The sequence below is a fragment of the Embiotoca jacksoni genome, unplaced genomic scaffold, assembly GCF_022577435.1.
Source record: "Embiotoca jacksoni isolate LCO1_2020_lvr unplaced genomic scaffold, fEmbJac1.0.p SCAF_16, whole genome shotgun sequence".
Classification (NCBI taxonomy): domain Eukaryota; kingdom Metazoa; phylum Chordata; class Actinopteri; family Embiotocidae; genus Embiotoca; species Embiotoca jacksoni.
This window is the reverse complement of record NW_027185296.1, coordinates 3080986-3104495: the sequence shown is the minus strand read 5'-3', so window position 1 is coordinate 3104495 and position 23510 is coordinate 3080986. Positions and strand designations below refer to the sequence as shown.

Below are 23510 nucleotides of genomic sequence, written 5' to 3'. Positions count from 1 at the left end.
ACAACAGGCTTTTTTTTTTTTTTAAGTTGTGACAGAGGGTGATTGAACCCCTAATCTTCATGCTGAGAGGCAACAGTACTAACCACTGCAGGAGATAGTCTGCATTGTGACAAATGTTTGGCTCACTGCAACCTATAACTCCACCGTCCACATATAAGGAGGAATCTGAACCATTAATAGCAACCTCGGTGAAGTAGAATATTTTACCTGTTGAGTTAACCAGACTGTCGGTTGAGTCTCTGGAAGCTCTGAGTGAACTCCGTGAAACTCTTTCTCCTGCCGCGACTCGTTTTTCTGGAAATGACCTCATGAGGACGTGGGTTCGAGCCCCGCTCAAGGTAATCCACACAGTTCACGGAGGGTGAGTCCCTCTAAGGGTAAGACACACTGTTGCGGGTTTGCCGGTTTTGGGTTTGTGTTGTAAATGCAGTCATACTAATACCAAACCAAAGGTCACCAATAATATAAAACAAAATCCTAATACATACAAAAACTCAAACAAAAATAAAAGTCAATAACAGAAAATAAAGGGTGTGTCTTCTTGGATTTCTCTCCAAACTACCACAAACTTTAACCCCCAAAATCCAAATGAATAGATTTTAGTGCTATGGTATGAATTTTGTTTTTTTTCATCATTTGGACGGCATATTATGACTTTTCTTTTCATATTTGACATGCTATGGTGAGACTTTTTTTTTTATTTTTATTTTTTTTATCATATTTTGGACGACATGCGTGACATGTATGACATGTATGACACGGTGGTCCAGTGGTTAGAGCAGTTGCCTCAGTGAGAAGTAACTGGATTCAATCCCCACTTGAGGCATACATGTCAGTTCAGAAAAAGGCCATACTCCAAAAAGTGATAAAAAAAAATTCATACTGTATGTCGTCCAAAATATTCAAAAAAAGTCATGCTATAGCATATCGTCCAAAAAGTGATCCAAAATTCTTTTTTGTATATAATACACAGCATATTGTATATAGTATATAGTATATAGTATATAGTATATAGTATATAGCCAGGGCGATGCGGCTAAGTGTGATATTTCGCCATGACACAGGAAGTTGATGTTTGAGGTCAAATGATGCTCCAAACCTCACGAAACTTGCGTCAGCCACCAACTTTCATGAGTTTTTGAAGATGTTAAAGCCTCCAAAAAAAGAATTTACATTTAACTCCATTTCATTAAGATTTTATACATAAACACGATGCAACATAAATTATTTGGATCAAACAAACAAAAACAGAGGAGCAACTTTTACAGCAATCTGTCCCCTTATATTCAACTGTCCACTTATTAATATTGGCTAATCACATACAGGGACCATTCTGCATTGAGTACTTATAATAATGTATGTGCATTTTGTTAATACGTACTTTCACTGTAGTAAAACTGGATCTTGTACTTTTACTTTTTCACGAGTAAACGACTTGAGCACTTCTAAAGCTTGATCTAAAGTATTGGCTACAGGCCTTCTAATGTTCACAGCCATCAGGACATTATATTATTAGATCCCTTTTTAACCACATTGCACAAACTAATCACTGCATTGACTGTCAGCTCACTCGACAAATATTATTTTTAATATCGCTCCTGGTCGTTTCTTCTTAGCTTACATACTGTTGTAGCCCACATGTGCTCCACTTGAATATTACTACATTCATCTGATAATTGTCACATTGACTAATCTACTGCATCAAACCGCCCCATGCAGGACATCTGTCACCCGCAGCTCATCAAATGTCTCCGCTACATTTTGATTAGGAATGTCATCGCTGCCACATTATGCACTGCAGTGAAGACTGCTCTGCAGGTTGTGAAGCTATGTGTGTGTGTGTGTGTGTGTGTGTGTGTGATGGAGGCGGTGGGGGGGGATGAAGAGGGGGGGGGGGCAGCGCGTGCGTGATGATGATGATGATGATGATGATGATGCGCGTGACGCCACAAGCAGAAGCAGATCCGCGGAGAAGACAGGACCCGGGCTGAGGCAGCAACAGCAGCAGCATCCGCACCAGCAGCGCCGCCACAAAGGAGCTCAGTGCTGGTTTGAAGCTCGACTCTCCGCGCCTCTCTTCAGGGTTTGAGATGCTCCGGCTCGGCGGCAGGATGTGCGGCTTCCCGGCCCTCCTCTCGGTGCTTATTGCTGGGCTCGCGGCGGCGTCCTCGGATCTGTTTGACAACCAACTGGGCGACATCAATTACTGCAAAAAGCAATGCCAGCTCACCATCAAAAACAAAAGCCCCGCTAAAGTAAGTTATTCCTGCGCGCTGGAGGGGAGGCTGTCTCTGCAGAAGGCGCGTTATCGGCAGCGAACGTACAGCTACAAGCGGCTGTATTTCAGCTACGAAACGACAGCTAATATTCAGCACCGAGAAAAAAAAAAAAAAGTCGTTTATTAATTCGAAGATGAGGGAAATAAATACGTGCGGATCGGATCTGTGTGTAACGACAGGCTCCACTCTGGCTTCGATTTTCTCTGCATCCTTCTGGATGCTACGGCGCACAATTAGGCCGAAAAATGGATGCAGCTCATTTTCGTCTGCATCTTAAAGGCTGGTCCAAGAAGTGAGCTGCGTTAAAGCTCATCCTGAGGTGCACTTGCAATAATAAACCAACATTTGACCATATTTTTTTTTTTTTTTTTTAGGCTGAAGTTAATTCGGTGTAGATATGGAGGAGCAAGTGAGACTGTCGTGTATCGTGACACATTTAATGACAGTTTACGCTGCATCCTCCTGCGCAGACGAGGCCAGAATGGACCGGCGCAGGATGGGAGATGGTTGGGAATTTCTGTTAGTTTCTGCGGTTTAGAGCCTTGCCTAGATTTCCAGTCTCGGATGTTTCTCCTCCAACCGCCTCCTCCCCCGCCTCTCCTGCTGCCTTCAGGTGTGGTTCAGACACCCTGCAGGGCAGCAGTAGCAGAGCTGCACAGCGAATCTCAGGCACCTGGATTGAGGACTGTGATGGAAAACGAACTGCTTATACCTGTATGTCGAGTTTTTTAAGGGTTCTATTGTGCTGCACAAGAACTTTAAAGGTGATTAATATGACGCCTTTTCCCGGTTTGGCACGATTCTCTGCGGCCTGTGAATCAACAAGGAAACGCAGTAAAGATGATGAAAAGCACAATAAACCGTTCATGGTCGCGGTCAGGGAATCTCTTTGTCTCTCCTGTTCTTACAGAGGTCGCCAGAGGGCGCTGTCTCCTCACGTTGCAGAGTAAATTAAGGCATTATGACAAGAGGAAGTGCAGTAACGTGCATCTTCCTTTCTCACCAGAACATTATCCTGCACAAGTTTTACCCAACTAGCTCATTACCATTGGTTTTCTTTCGCAGCGACTGAAGGCTCCTTGTAAATTGTTTATGACAAGCCATAACATACCAGCTGCACCGTGTCATTAAGAGATGCCATCACCCATCCATGTCATATTTCCTAACAAGGTTGTGAAGTTTATCCGAGACTACAGGAGACATCTCTAATTTTGAACATCCCTCTCTTCTCCCTGTCTGTCTGTAGGACTCCATAATGAATGCCTGTCACCGCGGCTGTCGCCTCTACTCCATCTGCCAGTTTGTCAATGGCAACGCCGGCTTTAATACGAGCAGGGAGGAGTGTCAGGGAGGTGAGCCAGTGTGTCGATTTGTCTGTTGGACTGTGTTTGAATGAGATTGGTGGTCTTAAAATCCAAACCTGAAGCTGCTGAGTCCTTAAACCCTAAACTGTGACAAAATGAGTGGCAGTCCTCATAAAAATCTAAACTACCGAGACAAAAATTGTAACTTCTGTCTACATGATAGGCAGGTTTAATTTCACATTATTTATCGGATTGTGTCACAAACCCTTAAAGGACCCCATCGTCTTTTTGACAAGACTTAAAAATAGATTGAAGTCATTCATTCTGTTTACCTAAATGTGACTAAACTTTATATAGAGGTTGGACAAGATACATATAATTTAAAAAAAAAGAAAAAAGAAGCTGTTTCGAGTTTTCAAGACAAAAGCAGTCTGCACGTAGGCTACATTATTTTATATTCACAGGGCTTCCAGTACAGGTGCAGATCAAACTTTTGAACAGCACAGCTCTGGTAAACATCGCAGTGCTTCCTGAAAGCTGGAAGGCTCAGTGGGTATTTTCTGGGTGTTTGAGGCTGTTTGAACTGTCGTATTGGAAATCAATGATGTGATTTGCCTTCCAGACAGCAGATGCCCACTTTCCCCCTTGTTTCAATAACGCCGACGTGGGGTGAATTGTCTCCGCAGGGGCCGGCAGATGCAACGTCTCCCTTTGCATCTTTATCTTTCTTCCCACATAAACAGTCTGGACGTGTTTCAGTTTTTCTTCTCTTCCACGCAGCTGACTGTAGCGCTTCATGCCAGCTCTCTTTTGTGTTCATTCTTTCTCTTCACTCCTTCATCTGCACTCTCAACCTCTTCCTCTTTGTCTTTTTTACGGCCAAATTTGTTCTGTCATGATTCACAACTGTCCCCTCTCTCTCTCTCTTTCTCCAGCCTGCCAGGAGGCTTATGTTAAGCTGCTGGAGCAGGAGGCCTGCAGCACCGGCTGTGCCAGCCAACCCTCTGAACCTGAGCTCAAAAGGAGGAAGGTGATAAAGGCCACACACACACACACACACACACACACACACACACACACACACACACAGAGTAAATGCAGTTATAAGGGCCAGTGCACCTTAGGGTGTCTGAATATTAATGTCAATATTAAAACCACAACTGCGTACACACAAACACACAAACACAGTCAATAGTTTTTCTGTGCTTGAGTGTCCCGCCCTCTCTTCTGCAGCTGAAGGCCATGACTCTCCGCCCTAAGCCCCCCTCTGTGATGGAGGCTGTGTCCAGCTGGTGCAATGACATCGTCAGCTCTGCCCAGAGCTTCATCTCCTCCACCTGGACCTTCTACCTGCAGGCTGATGATGGCAAGGTTGTGGTTTTCCAGGTAAGACACAGATATGTGTTTGTCCTGAACAGGGGGGGGGCTTTGAGTAATGATCAGTCGCAAACATGTGTTTGTCTCTAATCAGTCCATTCACGGTTTATTGTTTTAAATACATGGTTACTGTTATATTCTACACATCGTTCCTTTAATTTCCTTTTAATATAACCTGACTATGCTTTTAACCTAAACCAGATCTTAAGCCTTTCACATTTGCTGGATGTGGTGGGTTTGTGTTTATGGCAGCAGCAGAAGTTTGTTATAATACAAACTATGTAGTTTAGGTGCACAGCAACGGTTCCTCAAAATTCAAAAGTAATTACATTGAGTGGAGGGCTGGAGCATATCTGAGCTGACATTGGGCGAGAGGGTACACCCCGGACAGGTCATCAATCAGTCACAGGCTGAACATAAAGACAGACAACTTCCCACACCTACGGGCAATTTAGAGTCAAGCCAATTAAACTAACCTGCAGGAGTTTGGACTGTGGGAGGAAACCAGGGCACCCAGAGAAAACTCATAGACAGAGGAGGACATGCAAACTCCTCCCCAGGTGAAGTATAATTAAAAAACTTTTCTGAAAGGTGGTTTATGGGAGCTGTACTGCAGAATCAGCATCTATTTAGAGCATTTCAAAGTTAGTCCTCTTATTGTTTTTGTCCATTCAACACATTTTATCCCAAATCTCACCAGTAGAAACACAGAATATATCAATTTACACTATGATGTTGTGAATACATGTGGTTTTGTAATGTAATGTTGCTCTTAGGAAGTACTGTATGTACTTTCTAGCAAAACAAGGAGACAAAAGAACACTGAAGTCTCTATAAAGTCACTATCCTCATATTATACAGTATATATTCTGTACGTATGGCCTGCTGACTCATGACTGTGCAAAGTTATAAAAATACAATTAATACCAACAGTGATTTTACATGTCATATATTTTTAATTAGAGGTTAAAAGCAAGCCAGCAGACCCTTATGATTATTGGTTGAGCTAACCTCTGCTGCCTGTTAGGATTGTGAAATATATCCTCTTCTATACGGTGTAGGAGAGCTTGGGTTCTTGCCAACAGCTCTCATAGCCCATTTTAGAGTCAGTGCATCTGTGAAGGTTGAGTGAGCAAGGGCACACAGCAGGGTGGTGGAAAGGTGGTTGAATTCGGAGAGCTACAAATGACGTTTCTCTTTTCCTCTCACAGCACTTTAATTGTTTATAAATGTCCTTTTGAATTAATGCCGCTGCCCTCAGTACCATGCATATTTAACCGTGGCAGGGCCAGCTGTGGAGAACTCACCTCAAGATGGAAGGACGCTGCAAGATTTAAAAAGACAGTGGACCCTGCTAGAGAATAAAGTTCTGGATGTGACAAATACATTTTCACAAGTCATTTCTTGAATTTGAAAAGATGGATTGAAAGTGGCAGACACAGAACTTTAGGTGAAAGGCTTTGGGACTAGGAAACATTTCTTAACATTGGTAGTTAAAGATATTTCTGAAAATGTTTTGTTCATGAACTACTTTACTTGAAAAGCAGAAAAAAATTAATAGCAAAACATCTGACACATTCTACATTTATCCACCAATGTGTGTCTTCTTTTTTTTTTAACTCACTTTTTATTTAGTTTTCAACAACATAACAGCATGCATTTTCAGACAGTTACTTTCTCTGTCCATTTTTCAACTGTATGTAGTCTTGGTACACATGATATTCAGGTACAGTGTGCAACGCATAGAGAGAACAACAAACATAAAATGTGTGTCTTTTGATGCAGATTTTGATCAAGACGCAGATGAAACTCCGCTCACGTTTTATATTAAGAGTGAATTTGTTGCAGTTTTGGCAGAATATTGTGCTGTCTTAGTGTTTCTAGTTGAGGTTATGAACTTTTTGCTGAAGTCAACACAGTAAACCACCTATACATTAAAGCTATAATAAGGTGTGGTCTGTCTAACTACCAGACTAGCCAACCATATCCTCCAAAAGAAACCTACATCCCTGTCAAGTGTTTTGGCGTTTGGTGAGTAAGTGAGTTTGATGTCAATTTTAGCTACATAATTAAAGGGTTCAATGGGAAATGATAGTATTTATGCACCCTAGCCCATACACAAGGGCTTCTGTGTAACAGAAAGCTGTCTTATACGCTGAAATTCACAATTAGGTATAAATTATCTGTGCAGCCCGGGCTTCAGTGCTCCACATCATATTTAGAGAGGCACAAAGCTCAGAACATGAAATTACCAACATTTCTCTCGGACTCTGTGATGGATGTCTGCTCTTTATGGCAGTGACATGCAGAACGAAGCGGCAAGGGGAAGCCAGACTCCGCAGGGCAGTGAGAAAACTATCAGGCCTGTTGTTTAGTGGACAGCTGGCAAACCGCCACCATCTTGACAGATTGACTCTCCGAGTGTTGAAACAGCAGAAAAAGTCCAGCGAAATTGAGGGACAGCCGAGGGGAGAAAACAGGCCAGCGCTGCCTGAAATACAAATTGTGTGAATATCCATAATAAGCGGACTGTCTCTTTGCACCCGTCTGTGTGCTTGTGTGTGTATTTATGTGACCTCATGTCGTGAGTGTGACTGTGTGTGCAGCCTCGAGCGTCATAAGAGCAAGCATGAAGCTACCAGTCAGCAGCAGTGTATCAGGGTGGAGTAAGTCACCTTCAGGTCACAACTGAGGTTTGTCCCCATTAAAGGGAAAACTTGTAATTTTGAGGAACGACTGGTTAAACACAACCTTTTACCCAGTCATTCCCTTCTCACCCCCACCTTGTTATTGTGACTGCTCAGCCCGTGCTGGTGCGACAAAGTGCTTGCAACAAAAGTGAGTCAATTAAAGACGTCCTCTGGCTGAGCTGTAGTGTGTTAGCAAGCTGACCTGCAGAACAAATTGAACTTGGCTAAATTCAAAGCGAGAAGTGGCTGCCCCATTTCTTCTGAGTGATTGCATTAGTCATTTGTGCCCGAATAGATTTGAAAGAAAGGGGGTAAAAAAAAAAAAAAAAAGCCTGGACATAAAGGACAGAACTGGTGACATAACGGTGTTTGAAGGGAGTGTGACTCAGTTATTAGAATATGTAACTCAGATCTTGCTGAATTGCTTACTCATCCAAGCACAAGAGACTTAACTGACATAAGCATCAACACAAGATGAACAGATACAGTATGCATATGTGAATCAGAGTGATGTCATTTCACACACCCGCCTCCAAAAACAGTACTTTGTGGCAAACCATCAAACTGTCTCGGTGCTTTCCAGCTTCCAAACTGAAGCTGAAGTTAATACTAAATACATGAATCTTTAAAAATGGGTCTTAATATTTTATTTCAGTCAGTAATTTAAAAAAAATTGATAGTATTTAACAAATGTTTCTCAGACAGGAGTCAACAGTGCATTTATGAGGAACTATTTTAAGCTACGACGAAAACACATTTGTTGCTAAAGTTGTCATGGTCCTGCCTTTTAGTTTGTTGGGTTTCTCGTTTTATTTTGTAATCACTCACCACCTGTGTCTTGGTTTACTTCACTTCCTGGTCTTGTTAGTTTCATTTTTCCCTCGTTGTCCTCCTCTCCTGTATTTAGTGTGTGTATTACTGCCACATACCTTTGTTCCTGTGTCTTTTGTGGTTTCTGTTCTTGGTAAATATTCCAAGTTAATTGTTTTTGTTTACTTGAACGTTTCGACTTCCACTTTTCTCAATACCCGTCAATCCTTTGGTGCTCTTCGATTTGGCCTTTTTGGATAACACCACAGGCAAATCGGTGTGTTTTAGTGGCCCGTTTCTGTAACAGTGCTCATCTCTCTGTGTTTCTGCACTGGCTGTTTCAGTGAAGGTTTTGATTGCTGGAACCTTTCACCTCCAGTGTCGTGCGTTTGCATTCTCTCCCATGTTCAGCTAAATGAAGAACCATGTCACCCACTCCAACAGTGGTTTTGAGACTTTTTGGACAACAATTGAGCAATAGGACCCAGAGAATTAAGATACAGAAGTATCACAAGATTAAACCCGTAATATTTGGTATAGTTTAGTCCAGCTTAAAGTCCAATTTACTCCACATATTTACCAAATGGTCTTCCTAATGTGCTTTCATAATGTTTTTTTGTTATTTGATTTGCCTCAAACTCAGCCAGTAGGGCTTATGATACAATTTGTAACCCTTTTTCCAAACCCTAACCCTGTAGATATAATTAATTGAGTGATTTATCCAAACATGATCCATATGAACATGTAGTGAGACGAAGCTGTTCTCCAGTACATGTTGAAAATAATCCTCCCAATAATCTTATTAAAAACAGACCGTGTCCATGACCCAACTCAACTAAAAAGGTGACATTTTAGGGACTTAACCCCCGTGGCTGAACTCACACCCGTCTTTTTCCTTCTTTCTGTTAGCTAGAGCACCTATCTGCTTCCTCTCATAATTCATGACAGATGCAGATCAGGCTCTGCTCCTTCTAATGGGTAGATCATTTCAATCTGGAGCAAATGAGAATCATCCCCCTCACATCTACACTCGCCTCGTCTCTCTCTAAACTTTACGCTGGCGCTGCATCTGGTTTCAATGCAGAAAACATTGCTCGCTCTGGTTAATGAATCCGGTTGAGAAAGAACGTTTTCGTTTGTAGTGTTTTGGGAATAAAACTACCCAGCCATGTCTGCACAGTGACTACAGTATGTTGCAGGACAAGAGATTGAAGTCATTCACCAGCTAACAGATCACTAATTTTCTAAATATTGAAGTATAAAATAATAAATTAATCCACATTCTCACATCAGAGTTTTCAGGTTTCAAAGCCCAGCTAAGTGCCAGAATCTTTGAATAATTGGGAGGATGACATTACTGCAGTGGGAAATGTTGCGCTGTTCTAAATACAGTAGGTGTGTGTGAGTGTGTGTTGTTGCTGAGGCCAGCAATAGTATTGTTTCAAGTGACTACAGCTGCTGTTGTGGTGGAGGGAGGGTCAGCAGCAGGGAACCGAAATCCTCTTTTAATGAGTTCTCCAGGGGAACCAGAAAGACTGCACACAATGAAACACACAACAGTGCAAATAGTGACAGCAGCTTGTGTGTGTGTGTGTGTGTGTGTGTGTGTGTGTGTGTGTGTGTGTGTGTGTGTGTGCGTGCAAGTGTGTGTGCTAAAATGCATTTTTCCAGATTCTGTCCAGTACAAGGGCTTTTACTAAACTGATTTGGTTAAGTGAGAAAGAGAAAAGTACGACTTTTAATGCCATTTGTGTAATTTACACACCATGTTAAATGTTCCAAAATTAGATAAAAACACAGGTATCGTTTATGAGACTTATGAATTATGAGACTTTTTAATGAACAGTGTAGATTTAATGTCCTGAAAGAAACTGTAATTACACCGGAAACCTCACCATGACCTGTTAGATGGGTGGGGGGAGCAGTGTTGTCAGCTGGTAAACTGATTCACGCCTCAGGATGCTGCTATAAGGCTGAAGTGTCTTTGAAAGCAAATCTGACACACTTCCATCTCCAGGGCTGTAGGTCAGTGGCTACCTGATCCTGACCTCTGACCTTTCTGTAAAGCAGAACAAAACAAAAAGAGCATTTTTGGTTATAGTGAATGTCTAAAAATTCACACATGTATGAATGTTCAATGTGTCTTCATATTTGATACTGACTTTAATGTAATATTAGGTGACTATCAGCTGGGTGTCACATTTAAATCATGCAAACTTTAAACAGCACCTTTCACTTTGATTTAGATCTGTGTCAGTATTTTAATCACATGAGTCTATAGGGGATTTTTTTTCCCACTATTAATGCGGTGTTAAAGGAATAATTTAACATTTTAGGAAATGAGTTTGCTTGCTTGCTGATAATTAGGTTAGAAGATTGATATCGCTCTCATGTTTGAAGGCTTAATATGAAGTTAGAGCCAGGAAGTGATCAGCCTACCTCAGCCAAAAAATTGGAAGTGCAGGTAACAGCGATTCTGGCTTCAAAATTAACAGAAGCTATCAAAATCCACCTTCCATCATCCCTCACGCTACTAATTAACAATTCAATTTTTTTTTCACGGCACAACTTTCCCTCTGTTCATTCTGACTTTCTCAGTTGGAGCTCTTCTGTGTTTTAACCTCTTGGTGTTTAGCAGACCCTTTCTTGTCAGTTCTGCTGGTGTGGGGAAATTACTGCCACGATGGCTGAACGTCTTTGCTGTTGTTGTTGTTTTTCTTCTCAGAGCCAGCCAGAGATGGAGTACTCTCTGCCTGAGCTGCAGGCTCCTCGATCCAACGTGGCTGACAAACCCTGGCCTCAGGTCCACTCTCACACCCAGAGACCCCATGGTAAGAACATTTTCTCAACACACACACATCAAATATCAGGCAGCACATGTTCCTGCAATATTCCAACATTAGGTGTCTTGAATTAATTAGCATCAGACTGAAGTCTGTTTTTTGTTTTTTTTAACTGTGGCAGGTGTGAGGGGACACGGGGAAAAGGGAGCACCCAAAACAGCAGGCAAAGGAAAGCACCCTGTCCAGCACGCAGAGGACCCCGCTGCGGAGCACGACTTCCTCGGCTGCATGTCAAGGTGAGCTCAAGCTACAACTGCCTAGCTGAAAATGTAAAGAGTTTGTCAGAAAATATGTTACTGCCAATCATCTTTTGAAACAAACCACACGTTTTGTATGTCACCATGAAAATCAACTTGTACAGACTTGTAACTTACTGAGATTGAGATTGCTAACCCACCACAGCAAACATGTCTGCTTTTTGTTTTATTTGGCAACGCATACTTTTCACATCAGCCCACACTCCGAACTGCATCAGCTTGCGATAATATCGTAACTAACAGTGACAGATGTAGCCGTGATATCCACCGAGCTGGATTATCTGAATCCCTTAAATTTATCTCGAAACTACGTTGAATACCACACATTAGACAAAGTACAGTCAAACGTATATAAAGTTGTATTCGCAGTAAATGGGTTAATTGCGTCCCAGAATTGCTGTTAAAGCTTATAAAACTGCGTTTGTAATTCATATATTTAGATTTAGGCCTGTGCTACTTGATGATGACTTGTTGATTAGTGTCCCAATGTCTCTCGCCCTCCTCATCCTCATTCCCGTCCCCTCCCTGTTCTCATCCCGCTCCTTCATTCTCCAGACGTTCAGGTCTTCCTCGGTGGATTTTAGCGGCCTGTCTCTTCCTGTCCATCATGGTCATGCTGTGGCTCAGCTGTGCCAGCCTCGTCACCGCGCCTGAGCAGCACATCAAGACGCAGGTACACAGTGAGAGAAAAAAACGACTTGATGTTCGGTCACAAATTCGCCTTCTCTGTCTCGGCGTTGCACCTGTGCTGTTTTGATATTTCTCTCTCAAAAATGGTAGAGGTGCACTGTTATGGACCTCTCAGAAATCACAACAACCCATATCTAAATGTGTAAGAAACGGTTTTATTTTGAATCTGGCAGAGTAAAGATGACTCTAACATCTAATTAATTTCAGCATCTCCTGTCCACAACAGCTAGCGTGCTCTATCATGATCTCCCCTTTCAGTTGATAAAAATCTCTTTACAACCATTTAGAGGTGTATTTTCACCTGCAGTCTCTCATTAATTGACGCGCATTGCTGTAAATTAGTTGTTTTAGTTGAACTGGCAGGAGGTGAATAAGCTCAACTTGTCTTTTTATTGCGTATTGTAATTTCTGGATTGTTAAATGTCAAGCATCTGCAATAAAGATAAAAAGACTTGTTCACATTTCTTGTATGAAACCTTTATAATATAGTGTGCATTTATTGTGATTACCTTATTTAAATCTGGTGCCAACAAACAGTAGCCAAATATCCATACACATTTTGTGCACTCTTGTGAGTGTTACTTAGCTTGTTTGCTGCATAGCGCAATCCTTTACACATTTATTATTATTATTATTTTTTATAGTTTATGTAATAGATGTCATCATCAGGTGTTTCAACACATCCATGAAAAACTTCACAGAGATTTAATTCCTATCTCCTCTGTACATGACTGAAACTGTCTGCTCCCATCAATCCGCTTTGTGTCCTCATAAAAGACTAGGTTACCGGGGCAACAGATGTGCGCATCTTCTTCTTTCCAAGACGTCTGAAAAAAAGGGATTTTAAAATGACAGCAGAACACAAACTTATTACAGAAACTGTCAGTTTATGCAACCGTGTGAAGTCTTAGAAAGGACTATTTCCAGGAGTCATTTCATGCACCCAAACTGAGTGCAAAAGACGAGGTGTGGTTTTGTAGGTGGACGTCTGTGTTAGTAATCTTGTCTGTTTCCTCATACTTATCACCTGTTTATTTTTTGTGTTCTTTTAGCTGAGTATCAACGGAGATAAAGAGTTCCTGGACAACGCCCAGAAAGTCAACCCGTACCACCTGAGTCCGGTGATCGCCGTCACCGTGAAACAGTCGGAGGAGATCCAGGAAGCAGGGCCGCTGCCAGTGAAAGTCGACCTCAACAAAACATGTGTTTAGGAAGCACCAGTGCGAAAGCTGCTGTCTTGTTTCCCTGGGTAACCATCTCTAAACTCTGGCCCGTCGGTGAAAGGGGTAAAACGAACACATCACGCCACTTAATACAGCAGAATTAAAAAAAAAAAAAAAAAACTATTCTTAAGAGCATGGCACCCTCCCGTCATTTAAACTTCCTGAAACATCCAGCTTGTGTCAGTCAGATGGGCTTTTCAGTTCGCTACACCTGTCATGCATTTCATTTCCTTGTACAGTCCAGGTTCCTTCACGTCTGCCCTCAGATTATCCTCAATGATTGGCCTTGCTCATTGCTTATTGATGAGACAGCGCTCTTGTCTCCGAGCCACACACGAGACAAGCAGAGAGGATGGATTACAGCTGAGAGCTTTCATATCGTTTTTCATGAAGACAAACACTGAAATTCATTTCAGATTTAATTTTCCTCGTTCTCACAGAGAGTTTGGATTAATTAATGGCTTGTTCAGAGCGAAGGGCCACAGTCAGAGAGAGGAGGGGAAGATGAATGAAAGGTGAGTGAAATACTCCGAGATCACTCTTGTGAGTACAGCAGTTTATAATCTGTTTACATAATCATCCTTATGGGCTGTTAAGTAATGTTGTCTTTGAAAACGGTCTAGAAATTGAAAATATTTTTAACCTTAAGAAAATACAAGCGTTCTCAGGTGAATAAACCTCACCAGAGAAGCAAACACAACATTTTTTGGCTTTTGTCACTTTTGTGTGTGTGTCTGGATGTCATCTTCAACAGCACACATTCTTTCAAGGAGAACTAATTTAAACCAGTGGAAACAAGCCTTCTGTTGGAGAATGAGCAAAAATAAAACCTTTATTTATTTTCTCTTGTCCCGAATCATCAACATGAGATATCAGTGTTATTAAAGTGCCATGTACAGTACAGTTAGTTCATCACACACATGTCACTGCTCTGTTTGTAAAATACATTGTAACACAGATTAGAATGAGACACACAGATGGAAGATTGCACATATTGCTGTATTATTATGATTATTATATTATTGCTCTTATATCACTTAAAGAGTTCTTAGCTGTTATATGTGCCATGTGCTTCTTAATAGCTGACTATTTTGTATGTCCTAGGAGCACATACTGAAGGATAACCTCTGTAACGATGTGTAATGCAAAGCTTTTGACATAGATCTTTGTTATTTAACAGAGTTGCACAGTCTTAGAGAAGATTTTTTGTTTTCCTCTCAGTGCTTTTGATGTCTTGTAACGCTATCTTTTAATCCAGGCTATGTAGACAATAAAGCGTGCATGCAAGTGATTCTTGGATAGTTTATCTTAACCGCTCGCCATGCCAGTATGGCACAACTCTACTGTACACTTGTGATTTTTTTTTTTTGTGTTCATATTTACTGTAAAAATTGAATAGAATGTGTAATGAATGACAATATCCACATGATTTACAGGAAGGTCTCTCAATTGAAAAGCCATTCAATCAATATCTGTACTGGTTCAAACTGAAGGTATGTCACGAGGAATATGATATGAATTTCAAACTGTATTGTTTCCTTTATACTGGTCTGTTTATTTTCAATGAAATGATACTTACAACATGATGAAAATAAAGTGTTTTCATTGTAAATAAATGAGTGAGGCAAGTGGGATTTTTTTTCCATTTAAATACAATATTTGATTTATAGGCGATTCACATTATACACTCTGGACAAAGCGTGCATTTGTTTGTGCGCTTGTGTGTAGCTTGTATATTTACTCTGATGATGAAAAAAGATTCAGAAGACAAAGAAAAGAAGCTGTCTAAAAGTATATGAACATCCAAACTAAGTATCTGAACACATAATCACCACTCCCACATATGATTGCTGAATATCTCCTTACAAAACTGCGTGCTGCTGTACGTGCTGCCTCCGCTCCTCCAGAGAGCCTTCCCACAATAATCTGCACTCTGGCTGCACAGATCTGGTCCCACTCAGCCACAAGAACATCAGTGAGTCCAAGGACTGGTGCAATAAGGCCTGGTTCACAGTCTGTTTTCTTGTTCATCCCAGTGTCGTTTGATGGGGTTGAGGTCATGGCTTTGAGCAGCAAACTCTGTTCCTTATAAAAACCTGCATGGGTACATTGTCCTGGCGGCGGTTTCGCAAAAGCAGAATTAAGTAATCCAGGATGACAGGGTAAAGCAAAGCTTGATCTGGTCCAGTTGGTGCATCCTGGCTTAATCTGTTTCATAATTGTCAAGCCTGACTGAGCTGGTGCAGCAAGTATTCAGCATCTCATACTGCATAAATATAAGAACATGCCACTTGCTAAAAAATCTTAACCCAATTCAGATCATCTGTGGTTGGGGACGCTTAGGAAAGCTCCTGCAGGTAGTCATTGGGGGAAATTCAAAGGGAACGAGTGTTTCCTGTCTTAAAGTATGTGCGCTTCACCATCGTCGTCGTCATCATCTAAAAAGGGCATGCCATTGTAAAATGAGAAACTGACACATTTCCATATACTTTATATATTGCCCTTATCACTGATGTAATTAAAAAAAACAACTTTGCAGCTTTATCTGCCATTTCGAATCATCGAAACAACTGCAATAAGATTAACATCTCATTGTCTAAAATAATATTGGATGTTGCAGCTATAAGAGTCCCCCATCTGTGGAGCTCGGAGGGCATGCTTTGTGCAAACATTCAGTTTCTGTAACTGTTACCATACGTTTTGCTATTTATTAGTTCGTTCTGTTTTTCAAAACTTGTATTTTGAAGTCTGTGTCTAGCCTTGTTTGGTTGCTCTCGCGTGAATTAGCTGCACCTGCAAGCATGCACAGGTGTTCAGAAGATGCAAAGACTATTTCCTTTTCAAAGAATGCAGCCAATGAGATATTTGTCTTTTTTGTCTGGATTTTACTTTGGTAAAATGTTATCCTGCAGGCTGCGCAGGCTATTGTTTTATGTTGTTGTTGGATTTGAGGAGAAATGTTCAAGTAGCAAATAGACCACTTGTGTCTTCCTGTGCTTCAAGGGAATTACAATTTCTTTAGAAAAAAAAATACTACAAAAATAAACAAAACTAAATGGTCTTTGTGTAATTAGTATCTGAATCCACTTGGTGGCAGCAGAGTTTCAGAGGTTTGATCTGAAATCTATGGCCGCAATGTATGCTATTTCTAAAATACTGAATCATCTGCATGTTTGGAGATCAGCTACGCTCAAGCAGAAACTTTTGTAATCATTCATGTTCGTGCATCAGAGCGAAGAGTTTCTTCTCCATTATTGTGACTTGAGGCAAGTTGTGTTTACTGTTAACTGTGCTCATTTGAGGGACCATAATGTGGAAACTTTTCATGACTGTACCCCGACAGATGAGGTGCACAAAAATGTCAAGAAAAATTGTGACATTTACTTAACAAAATAAATCAAGTAGAAAGCATGTTAATAAAGGCATAGCAAATGAGAGACGTGTGGACAGCTGCTCGGAGTTAATGATGCACCTATACAGGCCCCCTGCAGGAGAAAAAAAAAACATGCAAAGTTTTTAAGCTGAGCTGGAGGAGAAGGAGAGGAGGAAGAAAAAGAAAAGTGAAATAAGGAGGAAGAAAAAAAAATAGGAGGAAGAGGCAGAATAAAGGAAAAGAGACACCGATGGAAATTTGCTTAGGCTTTTCTGTCACAGCATCAAAAACAGACCAAATACAATGAATTTATAATCAAACGCCACAAAACAAGGGCACCACAACAGAGCTTCCAGTGCATGTGTCCAATTAGCATAACATGCTGGCTGGCTGCGTGAAAGACAGACAGGCAGAAGGAAATATCAAAACATGCCTCAGCTGTGACAGATAATCAAAGGACTGGAGCTTCTTTACAAGAGGGTGTTACATGACATTACCCCGTGATGTTTTGGCAGGATGCAGTCTGAAGTGGATGGTGGTGGTGCTGCTGCCGCTGGTCACCAAGTGTGATGTGTCTGTGAAGGCAGCACTCTCACTGTATGCCAACAGGTGATGGCATATAGTACAGGCCTATGAGTGGAGGGAATTAGAGTATGTCAAGGAACTGGGCAAACCATAAGGAGCAGGGATATCCTCAGACTTTGTGACCCTGTTTCCACCTGACATTAACAACCTGTCCTGATGCATCCCGGAAAGATCGGATCACAAGTGGCCAGCAAGAGACTGGGTGTGAACGCACCCGGGACGCATTGAGATCTGATCTGCTCAGGCCACATTCGGAGGTGGTCTGGGAAGCATGTGGCCCAATTCTCTTCGCAATTAGTGCCTCCCAAATGGAAGGCCGCCTACTCAGCTGACGTCCTCTGAACAAGCGATAAAAAAATGAATGCAGCTCCACATATTCGTGTCTTCGTATCTGACCCGGTGCGCCGATGTGTTACCGTCACGTTACAGCAGGTTTTGTTAGCCTGAAGATCTCCGCCTGCTCGTCTTTTCTTTTTATTCAATCTCCTGTGTGATTGTGCCAAGTGCAGCTGAACTATGCAGAAAGGAGGAGAGATTTGACTTCAAACTTGCGCTAAAGCAGCAGTTTATTGAATTAAAACTCAAGGTGCTACGTCAGACTTGTTTCACCAGAGCCCTTTCCGGGTACGTTTTTTTTCTTTTAGTTTATTTTGTGTCGCTTAATTTCGGACACACATCAGATCCACCGCCTCCTCGCATAGTTCATTGATGAGACATGCTGAAACTACTAAATAATGTAACCCGAATCGTCAGGGTCCTCATGGTTCAGGTTTTGGATTATGAACTCGAGTGTTCAGACATATTCAAATGTGAAATTCTTCTTAAAGTCCTCTCCTCGTGTATCTGTTTGTGTTCTTGTGCTTATTTATTGGTATATTTTCGTGATGTATGTGCGCTCATTTGCAAACACAGCAGGGAAGTGAGATCCGATCCCAAGTGGTCAGTCGAGACGCATGTTAATGCCAGGTGACAACAGGAGGCTTAAAGGTGGCCACTTGTGATCCGGTCACGCCAGGACGAAACAGGACGGATTGATAATGTCAGGAGGAAACGGCCACTGTGTTGTTTTGTCATAGTGTTGTGTGGGCAGAGGGTGCTAATCTGTGTTTTTAACTTCCTTTTCACCCACCCTGCAGATGGATTAGAAATCTGATTTGTCTACCATACATTCAGACACTTTAGATAAAGAGAGACAAATTGCCTGCTCTAGTACCACTTCAGTAACTTGACCGGGCTGGCCTTCGCTCTGTGTGCTGTGAATGAGTTTGGCAGCAATGGGATCTGATTGTTAACAAAACTAGATAGAAGTAGGGGATCTCTTGTGTTTCTTTGTCAGATCTGGCCAAAAATAGATCCCATTTCTGTGTGTAAATGTGTTGAAGGGAGAAAAAACTAAAAGATAAAGGAACGGATTGTGCTTTTCACACCGGCATGTCGACTCATTTAATGCAAATAGGCCCTGTTGTCTCACTCTTCCTCACTCTTCCTCACTCTCCTGCTATCAGGTGTTCTCTGTTGACGCAGGTAAAGATAAAATGAGATTTTATGGTCCTTGCCGTCTCGGGCTCAGACAACACACGTCACACATGTTAACATTTATGACCTGATGAGATCTCTGACTGCACTTTGAGTGGATGGCCATTCAGTAATTCCAGTTTTGCCACTCCCCACATCCAGGAGGAGGAATTATACAGCACTGCTACAAGACAGTGGCTCCAAACTGTGAACCTTATGCCAAGGACATGAGGTCAGATCGAAAAAAAACCTTGTATTGTGAATTTTACCTCACTATATGATCGAGATGCTCTTTTAAAGATGTCTCCGCCTTTCCATGAATATAATTCTGGCAGAGAAATACAAATTCCTTTATTATGGTGTTGAACTCAAAAATATCAGACAATGGAATGTAACTCACTACTTTAACTCTATACTTAAATACAAATTTAAGGTATTTGTACTATAGTTACTCCATGACAGAGCAGTAAGTGAAGGTAGGAAAATATTGTACTGTTTACTCCACGACATTCGTCTGACAGCTTTAGTTATAAGTTAAAAATTTTCATACACATCTTTGCCAATTAAAACCACGTATCTTTGTGTTGATTCTGAATGTTTCTAATAAACTGAAGAATTAAGAATTATCCTACTTTTTACAAGGTAAACAAACTATTTTAAAACCCACTTGGATTAGCAGGAAAATGTATCATCACAAAGCTGAAAACAGAAGTGTTGCATTCTTAGAGATGCAGTACATTACACTAAACACATTATACAACATAATATTAAACATACAGAATATAATGCATTGCAATACATTAAACTAAACAACAGTATGAAGCAGTTAAAATGAACTCAACCGTAGAAATATACTGCAGCAAAATGCAACAAACGCATTAATGCAGCAGAGATGTACATCCAAAAACATAATGCATAAAAGTGAAACACTGACAGCGAGCATTTACTGAAAAATGTGTACTTTGTCTTTGAATACTTTCAGTACATTTTGCAGCTAATACTCTCATACTTTAACTCCAGTTAAGTACGAATGCAAGGTGTTTACCTAAAGTGAAGTACTTTGACCTTTTTTTATTACCAGAATACTTCTTCCACTTTTGGTCAATCATGCAAATTTATATGTCATTGTTGAATTCCTCCTTTGGTAATTGATGTCATGTACACAGTTGTTTAGCTTCTCCTTCTGGTCCTGATCACCTCCACCTTTACATACATCATCAGGCTAATCAACGCCAAATAATCATCGTGTGTGACATCCAGCATGAGAGTGCACAAACACAGCACATCCAGTAATGAGGAGCTCGCCACTTTGGCTGTGACTCAGCTAATCACCCTCAGGGGGCGCTATGGAACCAGGTTTGAGAGCTTGGTTGCCCCATTATTACAATTTAATGGTTTATGTGAGTGAAGAGGCTGCAATGTTCCTCTCTCGCTCTCCCTCCCAGCAGAAAGCTGTGTGCTGGTCTTATCTGGCCAGACCTGCTGCAGGAGCCAACCTGCAGTGCATTAAACAAGCCACCACTGCTGACACACACACACATACACACACACACACACACACACACAGACAGGCAAATACACACACACTGCTCAGTGTGTATTCGCCTGTCTGTGTGTGTGTGTGTGTATTCGCCTGTTTGTGTGTGTGTGTATTCGCCTGTTTGTGTGTGTGTGTGTGTGTGTGTGTGTGTGTGTGTGTGTGTGTGCGCGCACTGTGGAAGTGAACAGAATAATGAGAGGGGAGCGACAGTCAGAGGCAGTTAAGGGAAGGAGAAGGAGAGTTCATCAGGGGGATTGATTGGACAGTCTATTGTAGTGTATATTTGGGAATAATTTATCTCAGATATTACACCCAGAGAAAATGATGAAAATGTAATGTATTCCTGCTCTGTGCAAGTGACCTGGAGATGAGAAGTTGGATAAAGCTGCATTAATAGCAGAAGACATGGTTTTAATGGGAATGTGTAAATTGGCTTTTAAAATATTGATACTATAGATGCAACAGATTTAACTCGCACTTTAATTTCCAAACATGGAAAAATAATAGGATCCATACTTTTTTTTTTTTTAAATTTTGACTTGGGTGGGAACTATTTCCCTGACAAATCTTGAAATGTAGGCTACATCTTGAATGCTGCTGTATTTATATATATTTTTTTAAGGAAAAGAAAAATAACAGAGGTATAGCCAGGCATGAAACATGTCAACTTTATAGCCGTCTGCCAACTGCGTGTGACAAGTGTCAAAATAATGTGAATCTGTGTCAGATCAGCTTTGACATGGTGGAAAGTTTGGTGTTCTTTTGTTCACACACACACACACACACACACACACACACACACACACACTCTCCCCCCTTTTCTGGCTGTCGCTTTGTTTCCCACATCCACACACACTTGAGGGAGGCGTCAAGACATCCACCACAGCGGACTTGGTTGGAGCACTAACTTTATTTCACCACGACATCTGTCATAAACCTCCGCTGCGCCTAAAACAAAGATTCAATCAAAGCTTTAACAACATGTCACGTCAGAATTCCGAGCACATTTTTCTCCCTCTCTCCTGCTCTGTCTCTCGGTCTTTTACAGCCACAGCAGCCATGCACGTACACATGGGGAGGCAGACATGTACATACAGCACGGATGCTACCCGGACTATTAAACTCCAAGCTGCCCGACACGCCACTCTCTCCAAACTAAGCGCACAGGCATGAGCGGCCGGTTTCAAGCTACCCTCTCTGTGAATTGATTCTACTATGAGCCTACACGAACCTCTCCTCTAAGCAGCGGGGGGAAACGGTAGCAAACGTCGAGCCCGGTCCGAGTCTAAACCTCCCTCAGATTGAACAGTTGAGAACATACATCTTAATACAAGTATTTACATATTTTTGTTTCGTCAAAACAGAGAAAGAACCCATTTTCAGGGGAATTTGTGGTACCTCTGGGTTTACGCGACCCCGGCACCGACAAATGGAACATTCCACAATTTATTCCAGGGAAAGACTGACAGTTTTTTGGGTCATGAAGCAGCTGTTCAAGTCAGCGGCCTGTCCTCCCTCCGCTGGAATAAGAAATTAGTCCATTTTAAAGTAAATAACTAAAGCCTCTGGCCGATAAAGAAGAATTATAGAAGGGCGTGCAGGCTCAATTTAACGGAGAGAGAGCCCCCAAAACAGTTGAATCCAATAAATATGACCCCTCCTCTCCCCTCCCCTCCCTCCATCAAATTATTGAACACATTGGTGCAAGAGTTAGACCAAGTTATCAACACAAAGATGGGAGACTACTACCATAAGCAATTTATTGAAGAATTACGTTTGCAGCAGTTTGTCTGACGAAGCTTATAGGCGATGTATAAATGCACATATAATGACGTAAAAAAATATTTTTTTTAGTGAAATTTGGGGTCCATGAAGGTCATATAATGTAGAAATATATTTAATAGGTTCAATTCTTTATTTATCAAAACTGACAGTGAACATACTGCCAATGTATCAATTATCACTCCACTTTGTCTTGAGTTTGACAATAATTTGACGTATGGGAGGAATGCTGGTGTTTTTCAGCACTCTGACTTAATAGACCTCCTTTGACACAATTAATACGTTAGTTGAACAAAACCCCCTGTTTGCCACAGTTAAGTCACTTATCTTTTTGACCTTTCCCAGCAGGTGCGAAGACTTTGTGTAATTAATTATTCTCGCTTTAAAACAAACGCCCTTGAATCTGTTCGTTGAACATATTCCAGATTTTAAAGGGCTGCGTTTAGAGGCACTTAAGTCACATCCAAGTATTGTGCCAATATATAATTAGGTTTCATGAACCACACTTGCTGTATCAGATTGAGACTTTGTATTTTAGTAGTTTCATGTAATTTCTGTATTACATTTTGCTAATTTTTAGTACAGTGTCAAAAAAGTCTGAATGCGCTTCATAAAGTTTACGATTAATCTGGTAATATGTTGAAATGCCAATTAAGAAAGCGCCTTGAATATGTTCAACATTTAGTTTTGTTTTTATATAGTCAGACTGTGAGTCCGCTTTCCTGCAGCAATGGAAGTAACTGATAACAAAAAAAAAGTAATTTGTAATCTCTAAATATTTCTAAATTTAATTAATTTGACTGAAAACATTTTCATTAAGATAAACTTCTCTCATAAGGAACTATTACATCAAATTTAAACACTAAAGGACTTTTCTGAGTTTGGCAAAATCACACTGAAACACTGATAACTTGCCGCGCTATGTATTGTTCAACGCCATGTACAACATAAAAACACCAACACCATTAATGGCACTGCCTTTATGTAATAAATGAACAGATGGTATATGATGTCCATGTAGGAAGATGTAAACTTGTAATCTGAATATCTGCATTTCCTTGGTGTCATCAACATCTGTTGTGTGGTGAACACAAGACCCCGATATCAAACTAAACCAATGACCACCTGTAAAATTTAAAAAAAGTGAGTTGCCTGTTGAAAACTCTGTAATATTTTTCATCAGAACTGTTTGTCTCTGTTATTTGGGACAGAGACATGTGGTAACGTATCTTGTATTGTGTG

General features: G+C 41.1%; 1 protein-coding gene across 1 annotated transcript; it reads left to right on the top strand.

Annotated features, from left to right (window-relative positions):
• Positions 1-1948: 1948 nt before the first annotated feature.
• tmem59l (transmembrane protein 59-like) lies at positions 1949-15089 on the top strand. Its single transcript, XM_069150260.1, has 8 exons — positions 1949-2255; positions 3526-3631; positions 4519-4613; positions 4817-4969; positions 11186-11291; positions 11425-11539; positions 12116-12233; positions 13303-15089. Exons 1-8 carry the CDS (start codon positions 2091-2093, stop codon positions 13459-13461), a joined length of 1017 nt encoding a protein of 338 aa, XP_069006361.1. The 5' UTR covers positions 1949-2090; the 3' UTR covers positions 13462-15089.
• Positions 15090-23510: the final 8421 nt, after the last annotated feature.